Here is a 20651-nt window from a genome sequence, read left to right on the forward strand (position 1 = left end):
CAATAATGCTGCAGATTCAGCTCCTCTCTTCATAATACAGCTTGTCTTGTGACTGTTCAGTTTTTACATTTCACTGTCAGCAACTCATTATTTATTTCATCCATTTATTATATGTGTTTACACATCTTTACAGTTCACAATAATTAAACAATGTAGTTTTTAAATGTGCAGTAAAGGTAATAATGAAGCTGTTCACCTCAATGTGTTGATGTTTTCATGCTGCATATCTGCTATAAATAACATGGACTTCTTATATTGTAGTTCTGCTCCAACAGCAGAGATGAAGTTAAAGGTGATAAACGGAACCTGAATACTAAGAACAGACAATAATAAACTGCTGAGAGTTGGTCTGTCCTTCTGTAACTGAAAGCTAAACAGGAAGTGGTTCACTGAGGATGTCGTTCATTCAGTCTCCTTCTTCACAACCAGATGAGGTTTTCCTTCTGTTGGCTTCACTCAGAAGATCCTCACAGTGAAAATGAGACACCTGAGATGAAGACAGACGTCACAGTATCTGCATTAAAGTGACCCTGGAAAGATTTCCTCTGTCATATATACTTTTCCAAGCACTGAATGACAGAAAGGCCTGTAGTCAATTTAGCTTTAGGGGAAAGGATTTTATTATCCAGCTTATCTGTGCTGTAATTTAAATGTAATAACTGTACTATTAATCGTTACTTTAGACATATTCTGGGAGGTTATTTTTCCAATCTAAACTACAGGAATAAGTACTACATCATGTGACTCAGTCATTAAACAACATTGACTATTACAGAGTAGATTTACTGTTTTCTCCAGTTTAACTTCAGAGAACCAGCAGATATTCAGGACTACTGACAACACAGAACCTTAACGTTACTGTTTTAATTACATTTAGGTTTTCTAAACGTTACATTAATGTGAACCAGCGTCTCCACTGAGTTTTATCAACTAAATGTACCACATTTCACTAACACAACACACTTCAGCTGTTTACATGAAACTCAACACAAACATCGTTAGCTTAATGCTACATTAGCTTTAATCAGGCTACGACGAAGCAGCTAGCTCAGTTAGCATTGCTAATTCACATTAAAGCTAATATTTACTGGATGCTAACTTTCTTCTCTGGTGAACACACACAGAAATAAACTCCACCAACATCTGGAGTGCATGGCACACATCATATCTGACACTAAAGTTGCATATAAAGTGCATTGAAAGCGGCACAAATAAGAAAATAAACATTTACTTACCGAACTATCAGAGTCCTTTTAGTGTCTGCTGGTAGAAAATTAGTTACATGGTCGTAGGCCTTTTCCAGATCCACAAAACACATGTGGACTGGCTGGTCGAGCTCCCATGACCCCCTCAGCAGCTCTGCAAGCGTAAAGAGCTGGTCCACCGTTCCACAACTAGGACAGAATTCGCATTGCTCCTCGTGAATCCGAGGTTCGACAATCGGCCGGAGCCTCGCTTCCAGCACCCTAGATTAAACTTTCCGGGGGAGGCTGAGAAGTGTGATACCCCGGCAGTTGGAACACACTCTCCAGTCCACCTTTTTGAAAATGGGAACCACCAACCCAGTCTGCCCTCCACAAGCACTGTACCCGATGCCCATGTGACATTGAAGAGACGTGTCAGCCAAGACAGTCCAACAATGTCCAGAGCCTTGAGCGTCTCGAGGCGAATCTTGTCCACACCTGGCACCTTGCCACCGATGAGCTTCTTAATTACCTCAGCAACCTCTGCCATGGATATGGACGAAGATTCCCCCGAGTCATCAGGCTCTGGATCCTCTGCAGAGGACCTGTTTACCGGGTTCAGGAGTTCCTCAAAGTGCTCTTTCCAAAGCCCAACAATGTCCCCAGAACGGGTCAGCAGTTCTCTGGCTCGACTGTACACAGCCTTGGCAAAGCCCTGCCTTCCCTTCCTGAGGCGTCGGATGGTTTGCCAGAAGTTTCTCAAGGCCAACCAACTGCCCTTCTCCATAGCCTCTCCGAACTCCTTCCACACCCAAGTTTTTGCTTCTGTGACTGCCACTACTGCTGCCCTTTTGGCTGACTCCCCTCCAGTCACCCCCCTCCAGGTTTCTCTGTCATTGCCCACGTGAGTGTTGAGGTCCCCCAGGAGAACTATGGAATCCCCAGGTGGCACCCCTTCCAGGACACCGCCAAGAGACTCCAAGAAGGCCGAATACTCTGAACTGCTGTTTGGTGCATAAGAACAGACAACAGTCAGAGTTTTCCCCTCTGTGACACGCAAAGAACAGCAAAGTAAAAAATAAGTATACAATAGAAAATTGTATGAAAACACTTGTAGACATTTGTAAACATTACTCAGAGTACAGCTTTATTGTGCATCTGTACATGAAGCACATATGGTTGTTTTCATGCTCAGTTTATTTTAAAGAGAAAATTGTCAGAATGAATAGGAAATCATGTAAACGCAAATATTTATTTCACAACACAAGCCTTATTTTACCAGAACAAAAACTAAGACATCATAATATAAAAATATTATACTATTATATGATGTTGTAACATTCCCTCTTAGAATTACACGATTATAAACCTATTCAAAGAAAGTTAACATTCCATCAAACATAATTTCAATGTTGAAACACCTGAAATTTTTTTCCTCAAAGATATTTTTATTGAATTTTTCCACAAATATATGGTACAGATGTATGGTAGTGACAGGAAATTTATAAAATACACAGTCAACTCAAGACAAGAAAGATAGTCCTGTCTGTCCATGCACAGTAAGGAGACAGTAAAAACACAACACAGAACAAAACAAAACAAAACAAAACAACAACAACAACAAAAAAAACAGAAAAAAAAACAACCTTATCTAACCCACCCAACCCACCCATCATTTCCAAGCCAGACTTTTACATAGAATAATCAACAGGACAAATAGATCAACTGTACATAATTCCTGGAGAGATACAAGTAACAGCTGGATGTCAGGTTCCAATCTAAGAAGGTAAGAAATAAATAAAATAATAATAATAGTAAATAAATAAAGTGAAATAAAGTAAAGAAATAAATATATGTATAAGTTATGAACCCACACATTGACCAAAAGGAGGCATCAAAGAGAGGACTGATCTTTTCACTTGTTATTGCTGACGTAACAACAAGGAACAAAGTGTGAGTGAGGGGTCCAATCTCTAGCTAGTTTGAAGGTTATGGAAGTATTCCAGAAAAGGTCCCCACACTTTCTGAAACTTTTCTTTGGAGTTACAAATTGAGTAATGTATTTTTTCAAGGTTTAAGCAAGACATAACATCTCTCAACCACTGAGCGTGAGTGGGCGGGGCAGCATCCCTCCACCTCAGCAAAATTGCATGTCTGGCCAGGAGAGAGGCAAAAGACAGAGTTCGGCATTTAGCAGGGGTCAGGCGCACATCGATATCATCTGCGGTGCCAAAAAGAGCAATCAGAGGGTTGGGTTCCAAGTCCAAGCTGACAATTACGGATAGAGTTTGGAAGACTTTCCTCCAGTATTTCTGCAAGCTAGGACAACTCCAAAACATGTGAATAAGTGAAGCCTCCTCTTGCTTACATTTGTCGCAGCAGGGATCTACATCTGGGTAATAATGAGCCAATTTTGATTTGGATATATGGGTCCTGTGTACAACTTTGAATTGCAACAAGCAGTTTCGGGCGCAAAGAGAAGTTGAGTTAACCAACTTAAAAATGGTGTCCCACATGCCCTCAGACAAGGTTAGATTCAGATCCTGCTCCCATGCAGTTTTAATGGTGCTGAGTGGGGCCTGCCTTATGCCGAGCAGTTTATTGTAAATAATGGAGACTAAACCCTTGTGTGATGGTTGTAAATTAAGAAGTGCCTCAACAATGTTCACATCAGGTGTCTGAGGGAAGTTTGGTATCTGACAGTCGAGGAAGTGTCTTATTTGTAAATAACCTATAAAAATGAGACTTTGGGAGACTAAACTCTCTAGCCAGATTCTCAAACGATACAAAACCGGTATCCGTGAAGAGATCTCTGAAGCGCTCAATACCCACCCTCCGCCATTCCTGAAATGTTGGGTCCAGTAGTGAGGGTTGAAAAAGATGGTTGGCGAGAATGGGACTCGAGAGGCAAAAATCAAGGAAGCCAAAGTGTCTCCTGAACTGAGCCCACACTCTCAACGTGTGCCAGACAACTGGATTGTCTATGAATTTATTTGGTGGGAGAGGGGACGGCGATCCGAGAAGTGCTACAATAGAAAAGTTTTTAGCAGAACCCAACTCCATTGTCACCCATGAAGGGCAGTCAGATCGATTATGAAAATATGACCAAAAAGTAAGACAGCGGATATTGGCTGCCCAATAATAAAAACGAAAATTGGGCAGCGCCATGCCCCCCTCTCCTCTAGGTTTCTGGAGATGGACCTTATTTAGCTGAGGGCGCTTGCCCTTCCATATATAAGATGATATAACAGAATCTAATGTGTCAAAAAATGATTTAGGAATGAAGGTCGGTATTGATTGGAAAATGTACAGAAATTTAGGGAGAATATTCATTTTGATAGAGTTAATTCGGCCAACCAGGGATGTAGAAAGGGGTGACCACTGTGTCAGGCACCGTTTTGTGTGGTTTAGTAGATTAAGAAAGTTTTCTTTGAAAAGGCACTTGTGCTTTTTCGTGACTGTAATACTAAGGTAAGTGAATTTGTTTTCCACAATCCTAAAAGGGAAGTTGGAATAGTCAGATACCGGCGTCCCCTTACTGACAGGAAAAAGTTCAGATTTATTTAAATTTAATTTATAACCTGAGAACTGGCCAAAATCGAAACACCTGAAATTTAAAGACTTGTTACAACCTAAAATCTGCACAAAAACATCACATATGTTAAGGGTCATAAACATATTGTTTAGAGTTCAGAAAACATCTAAAATGTCATTTTTCTACAAAACAAAAAATGAGTCCATTACTGCCACCTCTTCTCATCATTATTCAGGTATTCTTTCGTGGAAAAGCAGTAATTTCATTTAATTTGTTTCTCACAAGATATTTCTGCATTAAGAAGCTTTTTCAGAGCTTCTGTCCTGCTGTTAGCGTTAAATCTCTCATCTGATCTCTCCACAAAGTGTATAGAAATCATTTAGCAGAATACATTACCACACAAATATAAACCAAACATAGAACCAGGAACAACTGTAGTATCATCATCTACCCTTCTAGTTTCACTGACTACACATGCTAATTTACATCACGGTTTTCAGGTTTATTTAGAGTCATTCTTCAGCTGTCTGCCTTGTTTCAGTTCTTTTTCTTGTCTCTCTGGTTCCACCACATGTCTCCTCTCTAGTTTTCATATTTAATATCATATGCGAGTGGTCCATTAATGGCAAATCCAAGGAAGAAGGAGACTTTTTCTGTGCTGAAACCACTTCTGATTCCACTGAGGCGAGCTGGACGCACTGGGATTTTCAGTGTTCCATAGTTGGCGTACACCTCCCCCTGTTCGATGGTTCCACTGACTCGGAGGAGGCAACTGATGATGGCTTCCTCCTTGAATATGTCTCCGTTCCACCACAGCTGTGCCAACGCATCACGAGATATTTTAGGCAGAAAACTCCTGTCTAGTTTGGATTTTGAGACAAGCCTCCTGAGTCCTTGTTCTTTTCCTAAGTATAAGTAGGCAATCGTGCTTCTCCTGTGAAAGAACTTGGACAGATGCTTCTGGGAGGACTTTCGAATCGCAGTGACATATTTACCAATTTCTGTGTTCTGCTCAGTTGGACTTGGCCAGAACAACAGCAGAGCCAGGTAGTATGGATCGGGGACGGAGTGCCACAGGCCAACACGCTGCAGAATGTCATTCAGGAGTTCAGAGATGTATCTGGTACTCTTCACATGTTTGGATTTTGGTTTAAGGTGGTAAAGAACAATGCTGGACAGAATGTAGTTAATTTTCACTTGTATGTTTTGCTTTGGATGGACAATGGTTTGCTGTAAGAATGCGTAGCACTCTGTGATCCTCTCCATCTCTTCAGCAGGTTTATCCAAATGCTGAAGTATTCCTGAGAATGTATCTGCTTGGTTCTTCTCAAGAAACAATTTACGTTCTTCGATATCTATTTTCGAACTGAGGTGGGATTTGTTTTCTTGTTCCTTTTTTAAGTCCTCTGGTGTGGTGCAGAAAAGATCCACATACTTCTTAAACAGATCACTGACTTTTCTGTGATTCACTGTGTCAAATTCTGAGTTCCCTTTTGTGTAGGCAAAGTAACGATCGAGGAGTTCAAAATTTTCTTTGGCTTCAGTTTTCAGCTTGACAAGAAACTGCTCGTGTTCTTTGATGACCTCCACGTATCTGTTGTTGATCTCATTGTCCTCTTTGTGCACACTGGTGATGTTAAGTGTTCCTCTAAGGAAACTCTGCAAGTACATTTTCTTCATGGGATTGCGTTCCTCAAAGAAAGGCAACCTCCTCAGTATCTCAAAGACCAAGAAAGCCATTTCCAGCATGTTGACGTGACCATAAATGTTGTATGACTTCCTGGGATAGTCCTCTGAGTTGTCGTTGTCGTCGTCGTCATCACCTTGAGGTTCTTCAGCAATGTCTGCTAGTTCCTGAGCCCTTTGGAAAGCTTTCATAGCATTAGTGGCTATTTTCATGTTTTTGTTCAGGTCTTCTGGATTGTGTGATTTCTCCTGCTTTTCTCTGTCTATGTTGGACTTCAGATTGCTTTTATGCACTTGTCCAATTGTGTCAAACGTGTATGGGTTTTCTTTAATGTTCTTGGCTTTTTCCGCCCACTTCAGAGCTTCTGGGAAGTCTCGCTCATTGATGTACAAATATCTCGCCAGTGCCTGAGGAATGGATGCACTTGTTTCAAATCTAGTGGATGCTGTCACAAAGATTTCTTGGACGGTTTGTCTTCCCTGCTGGCTGTGGATCTTCTCAATGAGAGGAGAAAATGGTTCTCTGTCATCTCCATCTTTCTTTCGTTGTCTTTCAATCAACATTCTCTGAATTGAGAGCATCAGTTTGTGTTTAACAACTCTGTCACTGAAGAACAGATCATACTGCAGCATCTCCATGCAAATATCACTCACTTTTAGGGAGAAACTTCTCTCCAACTCGTCCAGACAAGCTGATGCTATGGTGTGATGAAGGATTCGGATTCCTTTGTATCCACCCCATTCTTCCACTGTGTCTATGATGAGAAGGTTGGAGTATGGCTTCATTCTGTCCAGAACACTCTCCTCTTCCAACCGGATCATTTTCATCCCAAAAAAATCCTCACAAAGAGAGAGGGCAATTTCTGATTCTGCCACATATGTGTTCAGTAGAGCTAGAAAGGCAAACAGTTTGGCCTCCTTTGTGCTGCGATCAAATTTCTCCAGTGTGTTATGAGCAAGATCATTGATGTATTTGTCATCAAAGTTACTCTTCATGATCATGAAGCTGTAAAAGTTTTCCGGTTTTTCATGAGTTTCTTTGAGCTCTTTCAGTTTCTTTTCAAACTCTCTCTGTTCTTCTGGTGTCAGTGAAGCAGTGATGTACTGATTTTGCAAATGGTTGTGCTGTTTGTATTGTTCCTTTGGACTGTGGGAGCGAACACAGTTCAGGATGATGACTTTGCAGTTTGGTGTGTCATCCACATTTATGTTTAAGCTGTCCTCCATTGCAGCTATACGTATGTTGTTCACAAGATCATTAGGATTCTCTGTTTCCTTCGAGTCATCAACCAACAGCAGAACTGGAGATGGTTTGTCACTTTCAAGTTTCATCAGTTTAAGGACTTGGATGGCAACTTCTGTTTTGGGCAGATTGTTGTCTTTCAGCACAGTACATCTGAACTCTCGGCGGAGGTCCCACATCACATGCATGGCTAAGGTGGTACCACCACAACCCGGATCATGAAACAGGTTCAGCAGAACACAGATGTTGTTTGAATCTCTCCCCTGAGATCTGATCATCTTCCTCACATTTTCATACTTGTCCCTCTTGATAAACGGCTTCTCTTTGTCCTTGTCACCGAAGTAGAAGTTCCACCACTTGACTTTACCTCCTCTATAGAATTGCTCTTCAACTTTGATCCGGAATTCATGAAACTCTGAACTGTTTTCATCGTAAATGTTTTCACATTGATTCAGACACAACACATCGAGAGCTGTCAGTAGATCTTCATCCTTCTGTTTGAGGACCACAGCACTGGATCCAGAGGACGGAAGCAGCCTTCCAGATGTCTGATTTAATGGTCCCAGCCCCATGATGGTACCGTTGATCTCGCTCAGGGTTAGTTCATTTATGGACAGATGCTCAATGTCAAAGTCACACTTTTCTAGTATGAGTTCCCTCCATTTCAGATATGTGCTGTGAGACTCACAGATAGTGATGATGTTTTCCTCCACAGTGTTCATTATGAAACACCTGTAGATGTCAAACATCGGGTCTTTGTCAATGTCCACTGGTGAAAGCAGAAGGAATATGATGAGACATCTTCCACGGAGAAGAACTTCAGGGTTGCAGATGAATGAAACCAGCTGTTCTATATCTCTGAGACACTTCCTCAGCCAGTTTTTATAATCCAGCTCCTTGTTGGAGTCGCTGTCCAGGTCCTGTCGACCATTACAGAAGACCCAGCTGGTCTGTTTGTAGAGGTTGAGACTCTTTATCACTGACTCAGTCTGTCCTTGAAACTGTGTTGCTGTATGCAGATTAGCCACCCTGGACTCTCTGTATGAATGGCACAGTCCACCTGAAGCAGCAGAGTTTGGATCCAAGTCTAACACAGAGAACAATTTCAGCTTACTCAGAAATTGCAGATACTGCACTTGTTCTGGACTGCTCTTGTTTACAACAACAACAAATCTGTCATAGTTGTCAAGTGAGTTTCCACCACAAGTTAACAAAGCCTTCAGTTTGTCTCCCTGGTTGGCTTCTTTCTTTCCACCTTTTGTTGGAGGACACTGCTGCTTCAGTTGATCTGCAGGAACAGGAACAAGAATCTGTTAAGCACAAGAATCTACAGCCATCACAGCATCTATATAGAAGGTTGACGATTCAAGCTGGTGTTATTCTATATTTTTCTTGCTGTCTGAGAATCTCAAGAAAAAACAAACAAGGCCAATATTTCTCAATGCCAGACGTACCTGCAGTATTGGACCCAGCAGAAGATGTAAATCTTTAAAATGGATTAAAAGGTATACAGTCTACAAGAGCAGTGAGTACTACACACAAAGCAATATCACCGAAATATAAAATAATTCAGAACTGTATCACCTCACAGTAATCAGATTACTTCTAACTAGAACAGTAGAATACTGTCTCTGATATCAGATTACAAACTGCTGTTCACATTTCATATATTAGACTCAGGCTCCACAGCAGGAACTGTCACAGTGCTGATGAGGGAGGATCGGAAGCAGCTGGAGGACCGACGCAGCTGCAGCCAATCCTCTCATCCTCCTCCTATAAAGGCAGGCGCTGCACGCAGTTCAGCGCCGGATCATTATCGTCTACCTCCTCTCCTCGTCTCCAAGCTGTGAGACAGAGCCGACGGAGCAGCCCGCGTCTTCCCCCCCTGCCGTCCACCAGACAGTGGACGTGGACCCCAGCAGTCCCTGGCCACCGCAGCCACGCTCCCCCAGGTGCCGAGCACCGGCGCACACCTTCCCCTCAACTGCCGCTCCCACAGGAGCCCACCTTCTCTCCCCCCTTCCTCACGTGTGTGAGTCCTGGCCTGTGCGCCTCTCATGTTTGGGTTCCAATATCACACACCCCATGACAGGAACTCAGTGGAACTAAAGTGAGTCCATGTTTCCTGAGCTTCTTTGCTTCCTTCAGTCCTTTGTATGTCCTCCTTTTTTTCTGATGACAGACTCAGTCCTCGGCATGAAGGAAACCAGAGTTCACTCATTTCTGCTCACATCTTCTCACATTCTTCACTATTTTATTCAGCTGCTCTTTGCTGGAGGGGTTGTGTTGCTCTACCTTTGTCTGGAAAATACCACAAAGATTCTGTTGGGTTCAGGACTCACACTGTCCAGGTTCTAGTTCCACTTTGTTCTAGTGGAGAAGCTTTTGTGTGATGTTGTTCTTTGGATGTTCTCCTAGTGGGATATTCCTCCTCTTCCAGCTTCTGCAGACTGAGACTTATCTGGTCAGACAGTATTCTGGTTTATCCTTAGACCTTCATGCTGCATCTAGAAATGTCACCAACCCCTTTTGACGTGATGCAGCCCCATATCATCACACTCCCACCTTCGTGCTGCACTGGCCACGTTTACATGAAGTTTTTTAATTCAGAATTATTAATTCAGAATTAACTCATTCGGAATTAAAATTTTGTGCTTCGCGTTTACATGTAAACATTAATTCTGAACTAAGGTTTACATGGACCGCACATTCATCCCCTTCCTTAATTCCACTTTAACGTTTGGGCGTTGGAAAGGATTCCGACTGGACAGGGAGTGGACGTGATGTATCCCTGTTTACTGGAAGAAAACAAACTCCATTTGCCGTGGCATTTCTTTTCCCCAGCAACATGGAATAACAACTAATAGGCACGCTTTTCGCTTTGCTTTTTATTGTTGTTTTGAAACTCGACCATGGCGTACTACTTCTGTCGGGTCACTTGAGAAGGAGAACAGAGATAGAATACCGAAGAAGGGAGGCAGAAAACCAAGCTGTGCACGTCGCTACGTCATCGCTACGTGAGGAACCAAGCATGCGCAGAATGACCGGGATTAACTAAAGTGGAATTAACTGTATACATGAATAGAACGTACACAGGAATTAGTTTATTGGGAATTAACATTGGAATAAACTAGGCAGTTTATTCAGAATTAAGTTTATTTGGAATAAACTTTTTAATTCGGAATTAAGTGTTTACAAGGAGATTTTAAAGCAGAATTAACTTTAATTCCAAATTAAAGAGGAATTAAAGGTCTCATGTAAACGTGGCAATTGTCAGGACTATGCATTCACTGTGGTAGTCCTGGTCTGGTTTTACACCAAACATGTTGGACTCCATCTGAGCCCAACTCATTTATCTTCATCTGATCAAAGATTGTTCTCCAACATCCATCAGGCTTCTTTTCATGTTCTTCAGCAAACTTTCAACTGGAAGTTTAGTTCTGAGCAGCAACCAGGTTTTGTCCTTGTGCTTGGCCCATACATGTTGAAGTTCTGAAGTCTCCTTCACACTGTCTGAGCTTCACACTAATTCTGGTTTCCATTGATAACTCCTGAGCCAAGTCTGAAGCAGCTGCCATCTGTTTTTACAGCTAAACTGTGAAAGTAGTTTACTGTCCGTGGAGTCATTTTAGGAGCTCTGATTAGTGGTACTATGACTCCTTCTATACCTCCTGATTAGTGGTACTATGACTCCTTCTATACCTCCTGATTAGTGGTACTATGACTCCTTCTGTATCTCCTGGTTACTTCTGACTCTGTGCTTCACTGGTTTTTAGTTGCTCACTGATCTTCCTGGATCCTTTTCCATCTTTGTCGAGTCTCTCAGTCAGATTTCTCACTTCCTCTGTTCAGTTCTTTTCCATGTGGAGCCGTGATGCAGACATAGATAGACACAGTCCATAGGTCCAGAACTGAGACAGTTCTGCTGTTCACAGCTCATTTTAGAACCATGTTCATCAGTTAGACTGAATAAAATCACAGCTGAATTTACTTTGGTTCACTGAGGTTCTCGTTTGGAGGCTGAACTTTAAATATCGTCTTTATAAAGTGTTTATTGTTTGTTCATCTGAGGAAATATTCTGCTATTTGATTTAGACATAGTGCAGTTATTGAGAGGCGATTCAGTCAAGAATCAATATTTAAGTGATACTGAACAGGGATGAACTCACTACTGTTTATTCTGCAGTTTCATTATTTAAAAAGCCTCAGATTTTTCCTAAAACAGCTGACCACCGTTGTTTAAACATCAGTCATCATCACTAAGCAGCACTTCTGTTCTCTGAAGTGATGTTGCCATGGAAACAAAGCCATCGTCAGCAAAACTGCCACATCACACAATGACAGTAACAACAACTACAGCAACTGCAAAAAGAACATTTGGTAATAAATGCAATAGTTGTCTTACCTGTGTCCCTTTCAAGCTCAAGGGCAAGATTATTCTGATTGATGTTTCTGAGGGTTTGTATTGTGACCTGTAGCGCCTCCATGTGTCCATAGTGAGCAGTCAGTAACCTAGCAGTGTCCATGGAGTCGTTGCGCTCCAGTTTACCCCGAGGAATACGTTTCTGCTTGGATGTCGTGTTTTCTAACTTGAAATGAAATTCTTTCAGTTCGACTTTTGAAAGGTTCTCGAGGGTTTTCTGGATCTCCACAGTAACTGTCTTGGATGTCTCTGGTACAGCTGTGGTCTGCAGAAAATAAGAAAGAAATATTTAAAGATCCTGAAAGTTTGTTTTCCTCTCATCTACTTTAAAAACAGCTTTTGTCTTATTTGGAATTTTACCATTTTACTATTTTCTTGTGTTAATTCTCAGAAAAAATGTCACAAAATGAAACAACACCACACATAACCACAAAGAAATGGAAAGTCCCAGCATGATGTTTTTGGATCAGTATTGGAGCTGAAATGAGGAAAAAATCTTCAAATCCCTTCACACAACCAAAAGTACCACTGTTTGTGCTTCTCTACAGTCATGAGCACCAGTTTCCATCTATTTGTAAAATTCATGTATATTAAGTATGAGTTTCCAGTGACTCCTAGAACTCTGAATTCTCTATGATGGAATCACAGATTTTCATAGATTTATTAAAGATCTTCTGGAAATATGACAAAATCTGCTGGATCATAAATATACATACAACAACTTGAAATATTAGCTTTGGTGATGTAGAAAGTTGTGTGAATGAAACTTTCTTAGTGGCCTCTTAAGTTCTCACGGGTGATTCTGATCGACCACAAATCTGCTGACTCCTCTGAGCCACTTTAAATAGAACCCATTAGATCCACTCATTAGACTCAACCTACATTGGGAACGTCTGAGCAGCTCAGCAAAGATCTGAAAAAACAAATCATTGACTTGAACAAGCTAGAAAGTCCCTTTGAGCCATTTCAAAGTAGCTTGAGATTTAAAATCTTTCCTCTAAATGTCTCTAGAAGCAGAACCTTAAAGCTCCACTGAAGTCTGCTGCTGATCACATGGACAAAGAAAAGGCCTTCTGGAGGAAAGATCTGTGGTCAGATGGAACAAAAACTGAGAAAAATATGTTTGGAGGAGAGAAGGTGAGGCCTTTGTAGCAGGATAGTCCTGCTCAAAGCCAGTTTTGTGCCCTCCCAGGCAGTACTGGGCTATAAGCCAATCGGGGCATGCCCACCAGCTATAAAAGCTGGGGGTGGTCTACCGTACTCTCTCTCTCTCTTACCAAGGCTAAAGCCACGCCCCTTCTGGTCGCTCACCCTTGTCTGTCGCCGGTATCGAGCATTTCGTGCGTTGTGTGGTTGGAGTGTTGTGCCACTACGTACTGGTAGGTCTGGTTCAGTGTTTTATGGTGTATCCCAGGCGCCGCATGCATTCATGCTCAACACTAATTGTACTTGTAGGTAGCTGCAACCGCTAGTGCTGCTCCTGACATACTGTCCCTCTCCAGTGTGTGTGTCGGGCAGTCGCCAAGAGATACGTGTGTGCTCTTTGTATTAAACATAATAGTAAGTTGACACACTGAACACAGCCCTTCTGCTTGCTCCCGTGCCGTTTAGTGGCAACGCCAAGGATCCGCTGCTGTTTTGCCTTGCTGTTTGCTTTGCTTCACTTTGGGCCGTGTATCTGTGACGGGCTAGCTATACGGCTAACTGCAGCTAGCCTCCGCTACTTCTCTGCCTCATCGGCCTGGTCTGCTTCCCCTCGGCATCAGCCGGGTTAGACCAGGCAGCTTGAGAGTTGGGTTTATTTTAGATTGAGTATTTATCTCCTTGTTGTTAACATTTGTTTTCTTTGTGCTTTTATTTGTGTCCACATCAGGACACAGCCTTATGGGTGGATTATTATTTGGGTTTGGTTTCTTTTTGTTCAGCCTTATGGCCTATTTTGGTTTGTTTAATTAAGACTGATTTTCTATTTACTTGTTATATAGTTAGCTGTGTTTTAAGGATTGGTTTTTGTTTCTCTTGTAATGTAATTTTGAACTTTAATGCCCTGGGGGGGGGGGGGGGGTTGGTATTGTGTAGTATTTTGTATTTTCTGAGTTTAATGTTCCTTCTGGATTTTGTTCTTGTTTGTAGTTTAATTCCTTTATTTTGTTGATTATTTTCATTTTGTGGTCCCACTAATCCCCTTTTTTTGTGTTCCAGAGGCTGAGCACCTGTGGTGGGGACGTGGTGTCGTTGGAGGTGGTACCCCCCCACCCCACACCCCTGTGTGATGTGTGAACCCTGGGTATTTTTTTTTTTGTTTAATCCTTCACGTGTGTGCGTGTGATTTTTCCTCATTCACCTGGTGACCTCTCCCTGGGCCCTGTTCCTCCCCTCCGGTGACACATCCTGCCACATGGTAAGCAACACATGGTAAGCCTCTGCCCCTTTGCACCTCCCTCCCCTTGTTTTATCTAGTTGTTTTAATTGATTTTTAACCAATTGTTTAATAAAATTTGATTAATTGTGTGAGAACAACACGTCCCTTGCTTTGTGCTATACGAACCTGTGTGCCTACGAACGCACTTGTTTTTTTGTTTTTTGTTTTTTTTTTTTACCTTTTTCGGCTTTTATTTGAAGGGTGCAGTGAGAGAGAGACAGGAAACAGGAGAAGAGTCGGGGGAAGACATGCAGCAAAGGGCTGTGAGCAGGAATCGAACCCGGGCCGCTGCGCCGGGGACCAGCCCCTGTACATAGGTCGCCCACTTAACGCGTTGAGCTATACGGGCGCCCTCAAATGCACTTCTAAGAGACAGAACTTTCCTTGGGGGCTTCTCCCCAAGGTGGCGTTGTCGAGCTCAGTTTAAGAGCTACTGGGCAGTTTGACCCCGGCCCTGGCTCCAAGCTTCCCACTATTCTGCAGCCCTCCTAGCTTGCTACCACACTCTCGCCACACCTTCAACCCCAAGAACACCAAACGTACCATCAAGCATGGTGGTGGCAGTATCATGCTCTGTGGAACTGGAGCTTTACACAAAGTAAATGGAATAATGAAGAAGGAGGATTACCTCCACGTTCTTCAGGAAAACCTAAAACCATCAGCAGAAGGTTGATCTTGGACACAGTTGGATGTTTCAACAAGACAATGAGTCCAAACACACATCAGATGTGGTAAAGAAATGGTTCCATCAGGCTAAAATGAAGGTTCTGGACTGGTCTCCCCAAAGTCCTGACTTAAACCCATCAAGAACCTGCGAAGTGATGAAGAAACAACTGTGAGTCTGAAAGACAAAAATTTAGTGGAACTGCACCAATTCTGTCCAGAGGAGTCAAAGATAAGCCAGAAGATTGAAACCAGAAGAACCGAACTGAGGTGGAAACGGACAAATTTAACCAAATATTAACATTTCTGGTTGAATATTTATGATCCAGCAGATTTTTTCATATTTCCAGATGACCTTTAATAAATCTATGAAAGAACCAAAATACATGATTTTTTTTTTATGACAAATATTCATGTGTTTCAGTGATTCCATCATTAATCCAGAGTTCTAGGACTCATTAGAAACTCAGACTATCATGATATACATGAACTTTAAAAGTGGATGGAAACTATATTTTATGACTTTTTCTGTGATGCTGAAGTACAAACTTGTTCTAAAAGTGAAATGTTTCTCACTCTGACATTGTCAGACTTGTCGTCACAACCTTTATAGGAAAGTGTTCATTCAGATGCTGTCAGATTAATGGAGAGGAGAGCAGGTCTGCAAGCTGTTTTACTCTAAGGCATATGAGATATTGGAAATCTTACCGCAGCAGTTTCTTTTTTCTTGGCCTCCACATTCTGTGGCTTTGGCTGTTGAATTTCCTCCTCTTCTGAAGCTTTACCAGGTAGCAGCTGAGTCTGTTTGGGTTCCTTTTCCATCACTTCATAACTCTTTGGTTCAGTTTTGTCAGATGACTCTGGTTGTTGGATTTCTGTTGCCTGAGTCCCACTCAGTTCAGAGTGAGTGGGTTTTGTAGGGTCTGTCGGGTTGCTGGTGTGAAGGATGGGTTGCAGCGTTGGCTCTGGTTTCTTGTTCAGCTGGCGGAGCTCTGCCAGAATCTTTACCGCAGGACCACTTTTCACATCTACATCCAGAAGGTCCTGCTTCCTGAAGCAAACAAGGCAATCTCCAGACACGTCCTCCTCTAGGAGTCGTGCTGCATATTTGCTGTACACCTTCACATGCTGCATCAGCCACTGGTTCACCTGCTCCTTCGTCCATTTCTCCACATATACTGGCAGCTGTGACTGATGCTTGGATCCTGCTTTCAGATTTTCTATAAACGATGTGATTTTCACAGCAGGACCATGTTTCAATCCCAAGTCTAAAATATCTTTCTTTTCAAAAAGAAGCAAACTCTCTCCTGAGATGTCCTCTTCAGAGAACCTGTCAGCACAACTCTGATGAACTTTGACATTTGTCATGAGCCACTGGTGGACATCTTCTGTGGTCCACTTGTCCACTGGTAGCTTTGTGGTTGACTGGCTCATTTTGGATCAACTGTAAAAAATAAAGTTTGATACATTATTACTCAGTTCTCCAACATTATGCATTTGAGTTTGTTAAAAAATGGATGGCCTTAATGGATCTTATAATACAGAAAGGAGTTGAAGAAAGCATCACATCCTTTTGCAACAGAAGCCCCCTACTCTATTCATTGCCTTAGTCATTAATAACTCCCTTACCGTTTGTCTGTCCACCTTGATCCAATCACCTTTTGTCATCAGCAACTATATGCAAACAGACCACTATTTTTTTCTGTATTTACATACTGCCCCCTCCCAACTATCTGACCAACTGTGTGTCTGTTGGGGGCGTGGTGAGGCGGGACTTCCGGTTGTGACGTGGCAGCTTCTGATTGGGACCTGTCAAAATCTGACGAGAAGTGGTTTATTACACTCTCTGTTGTGGTCTACCAAAGTGTTACTGTTCCATTTCAAGCTTCATCCCTCCACAGGAGGTCTGACATCCACACTCATACTGTAAGGAAATGAATGTTGCACCATTTACTACAGAGAATTGCAAATGGTGAGGTTGATCAAAACAGCCTCCTGATGTAATTCACCTCTGACGGTAATGGTGTTTCTTCCTGAGAATGGGAGGGTTCCCTGTTCTCTGTAATGTCCAAGATGGCAGTTTTTTGTTAGGTTTAGGTCCAGAACCTGAACAAAAAGGATTTGTTACCTGGTTTGACCTCTTCCTTGGCAATCCAAAGAAAGCCAAGCTGTGTCCACTACACTGATCACCTGATTATCAAAATGGACCCTCCTCCCTCTACTCTGGATCAGTCCCTGATACCTTCAAACTAGCCGCCATCACCCCCATTTTCAAAAACCTGGACATGACCCTGACATTATGTCCAACTTCAGCCCCTTCTCCAACCACCTCTTCCTCTCCAAAATCCTTGAACGTGCCATCGCCACTCAGCTCCAAACCCACTTCACCACCAATAATCTGTTTTAAATGTTTCAATCTGGTTTTCGTCCCAAACATAGCACTGAAACAGCCCTCCTCAAAATATCAAATGACCTCCTCCTCTCCGCAGACTCGGGACATCTCAATATTCTCATCCTCCTCGACCTCACTGCTGCCTTTGACACCATCCACCACTCCATCCTGCTCTCCTGTCTCCTGTGTCATCTTTCCACATCACTGACACAGCACTCACCTGGATCAGATCATACCTCTCCAGCTGACAACAGTTCATCCTTATAAATAACCATTCCTCCTTCAAAACTTCCACTGGCTCCCTGTCAAACACTGCATAGAATTCAAAATCCTTCTCACCCACAAATCCCTCCATCACCAGGTCCCCCCCACCTCACCAACCTGCTCCAGCCCCACACCTCCTCCTCAGATCCTCCAAGGCCCACCTCCTCACCCTGCCACCCAGAACCAAGCACCAAACCGGGGGGAACAGGGCGTCACTGCTCCCACCCTCTGGAACTGTCTCCCACCACACATTTGAGACTGCTCAGATCGCCACACATTTAAATCCCTGACAGAAACTCACCTTTTCACGATTGCTTTTAATGTTTAACTGTTCTATGCTTTCATTTGACTGTTGTAGTTTTTATTTCCTGCCTGTAAAGTGTCTTTGGTTGCCCAGAAAAGTGCTATACAAATAAAATGTGTTATTATTATTCTATGACAGAGACTCTGAACAAAGCACCTCAGCTCATAAAACAGAAACTGACTCATCCTCTACCTGCTCACACCTGCAGTGGGAGGAGTTTCACTAACTTCACTCTTATGCATTATAGAGTCATCAAAATCACTGGAACCCTCAATTGTCTCCTGCTGGTCATACTACAACTCTTGGTTTGTCAATAAATTAAAAATCTGAATTTTAAGGAATTTTTGTTGTAAATAAAATTCAATCACTTCACTCTTAAACACTGCAGAAAAAATAAACTCCATCCAACCATCAAAAGGTCCTACTGATCATACCTTAAGGTTTTTTCTTCCAAGTATTGTCTGTACAGTCCTTAACTTGAAAAATATTATTAGCTGTTTAACATTATGGTTTAAATGAATCAGTTAATGCTGCAGCCTCGTAAGAAAGCGTCTGACTGTCTTTCTTCCCAGTCGTCAGTACTTGAGGAGACAGTCTAAACAGACATCAAAGCTAATTTACTCATAATCCTGAAACTTCACACACAAGCTGCACACTGAATAGTGTGCACAACTTCACATGGCAATAAACAACCCAAATAAAATAAAATTCAGTTACTTTTGGTTATTAATGTTCCACAATCTACCAAAAAACTGGATGAGCACTTTTATGTGTTACAACAAAAAGTATCTGATATATATAACAACAATTTCAATCCTAATAAAAAAATCCTTAAAATCATGAAAAATAGTTAAATACCAAACCAAGAGTTGTAGTATGATCAACAACAGCCAATTAATGGCCCCAGTGATTTTGGTGACACTACAGTGTATGAGTGAAGTTATTGAATTTTATTACTCATAAAAATTCCTTAAAATTCATTTTTTTAAATTTAATGTCAAACAAAGTGTTGTAGTACGACCAGCACGAGCCAATTGATGGCTTCAGTGATTTTGGTGACACTACAATGCATAGGAGTGCAGCAATTGAATATTTGTGTCTCTTTGCTATTTGCAGACGGTCCCTGTTCACTCGTCGCACAGCCAGCTGCTCATAGACATCAATGTTATTTCTGCAGCTTGAAAGACAGCGACTTTTCATAAAACTGACCTTGTAGCACATTGTCTAGCTTACAACGATTTGAAAGAGGCATCGTTTATGTTTTTACAACGTATATCTCATGAGTTATTGATGCCGGAAGTCCGAATCTGTGAATATCTTTCCAACTTTACCGAACTCTGTTTAAACACGAAACCATTCTGTCTCTTAACAAACACGTTCACATAATGATAAAACGTCACTATTTTATATAATAAGCACCAACATTTCTCACCTCCAGATGCTTCTTCAGGCTGGATTCTTGCTGATGACCATCTCTAGCGGAAGATATGTGAAGTTATTCCAAACAGAAACTTAAATGTGCAGACGTCCGTTTCCTGGAAATATCCTGTGAAGGTAAAGCCCCTCCTTCGTGCAGAGTATCGTTTTTGTAGTGGGTTCTTAATAATTAAGCCGTTACTTGAAGAGAAGTTCTGCGCTTAATCTACTCACAGACACCGAACGCCCCCTACTGTCCGGAGGTATAAGCAGCATTCACATGAACCATTGATAGGCAAATATGCATTTGCTGTTATCATTACATAGGTTATACAAGAGCATTTTCCTTTTAGTGAACCAGGTTCTGAATTAGAATAATGATTCATCTCATGGTTTTTATATAATCATTTCAGTGAAAGTAAAGAATATAATGTGAGAAATGTACTTAAAGAATTAAAAATAAAAACACATTATTCAGCAGAATGACACCTGTTAAAGTATTTAATAATTATGCGCTTTGGTTTGTTGTAATAACATATAAGGAACATTTCAGTGTTACTAATAAACAGATTAGAGCAGCAGGAAGTGCAGCCCTCTTAACGATTTAAAACCACGTGCAGTAAAACACCTAAAACCTGCAGGCTGGAGTTCAGAGGATCAATAACCTGAAGACTTACTGCAGCTGGTTGTGATAAATCAGATGATAGTTAAAGGCGCAGATGCTAATGCTAATGCTACTAGCTGTGGATGCTAATGGAGCTAACGGACCGGCAGGTGTCCGTCCAGCTGCCTGAACACAAACACGGTGAGTCGGTTTCAGCTCCTCTGGTGTTCGGTGTCGGTCTTCCCGTTAAAAGTCCTGATGTGGTTTAACTGGACCCCAGATTAACGGAGATCAACCAGGAAGCAGTAATCTAGTTACTAAACGAGATGGTGTGGAGGTTGAAAAAAAGGAGACGAAAATTGCAGGAGTCTCAGCTATTTTTATTCAGCTCCACTTTTTCTTATGTGTCAACTCTAAGCAGCACACAACAACTTCCTACCGCCCAAACCTCGGAGTAAAAAAAAAAACCCCGTTTTTGTCCCTTCAAAATAAAACTATCCTTTGTGTGTGAGACC

The 20651-nt window shown here is 41.9% G+C and overlaps 1 protein-coding gene and 1 long non-coding RNA gene across 2 annotated transcripts; one reads left to right on the top strand and one right to left on the bottom strand.

Moving 5' to 3' along the window:
- Positions 1 to 2611: 2611 nt before the first annotated feature.
- Positions 2612 to 19690, bottom strand: LOC111563170 (sterile alpha motif domain-containing protein 9). The gene is made up of 4 exons (XM_023262121.3): positions 19549 to 19690; positions 15865 to 16600; positions 12054 to 12336; positions 2612 to 8936 (listed from the first exon to the last, which is right to left on the bottom strand). Exons 2-4 carry the CDS (start codon positions 16588 to 16590, stop codon positions 5302 to 5304), a joined length of 4644 nt encoding a protein of 1547 aa, XP_023117889.1. The 5' UTR covers positions 16591 to 16600; positions 19549 to 19690; the 3' UTR covers positions 2612 to 5301.
- On the top strand, positions 13353 to 19694 carry LOC129350501 (uncharacterized). Its single transcript, XR_008603924.1, has 3 exons — positions 13353 to 13450; positions 14274 to 14472; positions 19555 to 19694. It is a non-coding gene; the product is annotated as an uncharacterized LOC129350501 (long non-coding RNA).
- The last annotated feature ends 957 nt before the right edge of the window (positions 19695 to 20651 follow it).

Source organism: Amphiprion ocellaris, chromosome 2 (assembly GCF_022539595.1).
Source record: "Amphiprion ocellaris isolate individual 3 ecotype Okinawa chromosome 2, ASM2253959v1, whole genome shotgun sequence".
NCBI classification, from domain to species: domain Eukaryota; kingdom Metazoa; phylum Chordata; class Actinopteri; family Pomacentridae; genus Amphiprion; species Amphiprion ocellaris.

Bases quoted from the DNA above. Each gene is read 5' to 3' on its own strand.
- LOC111563170 (XM_023262121.3), bottom strand. From the start codon at position 16,590: ATGAGCCAGTCAACCACAAAGCTACCAGTGGACAAGTGGACCACAGAA. The intron at 12,337-15,864 runs GTAAGATTTCCA...TATTTTCTGCAG, and splicing joins AGAAAAAAGAAACTGCTGCG to ACCACAGCTGTACCAGAGAC. The intron at 8,937-12,053 runs GTAAGACAACTA...CTGTTCCTGCAG, and splicing joins TGAGCTTGAAAGGGACACAG to ATCAACTGAAGCAGCAGTGT.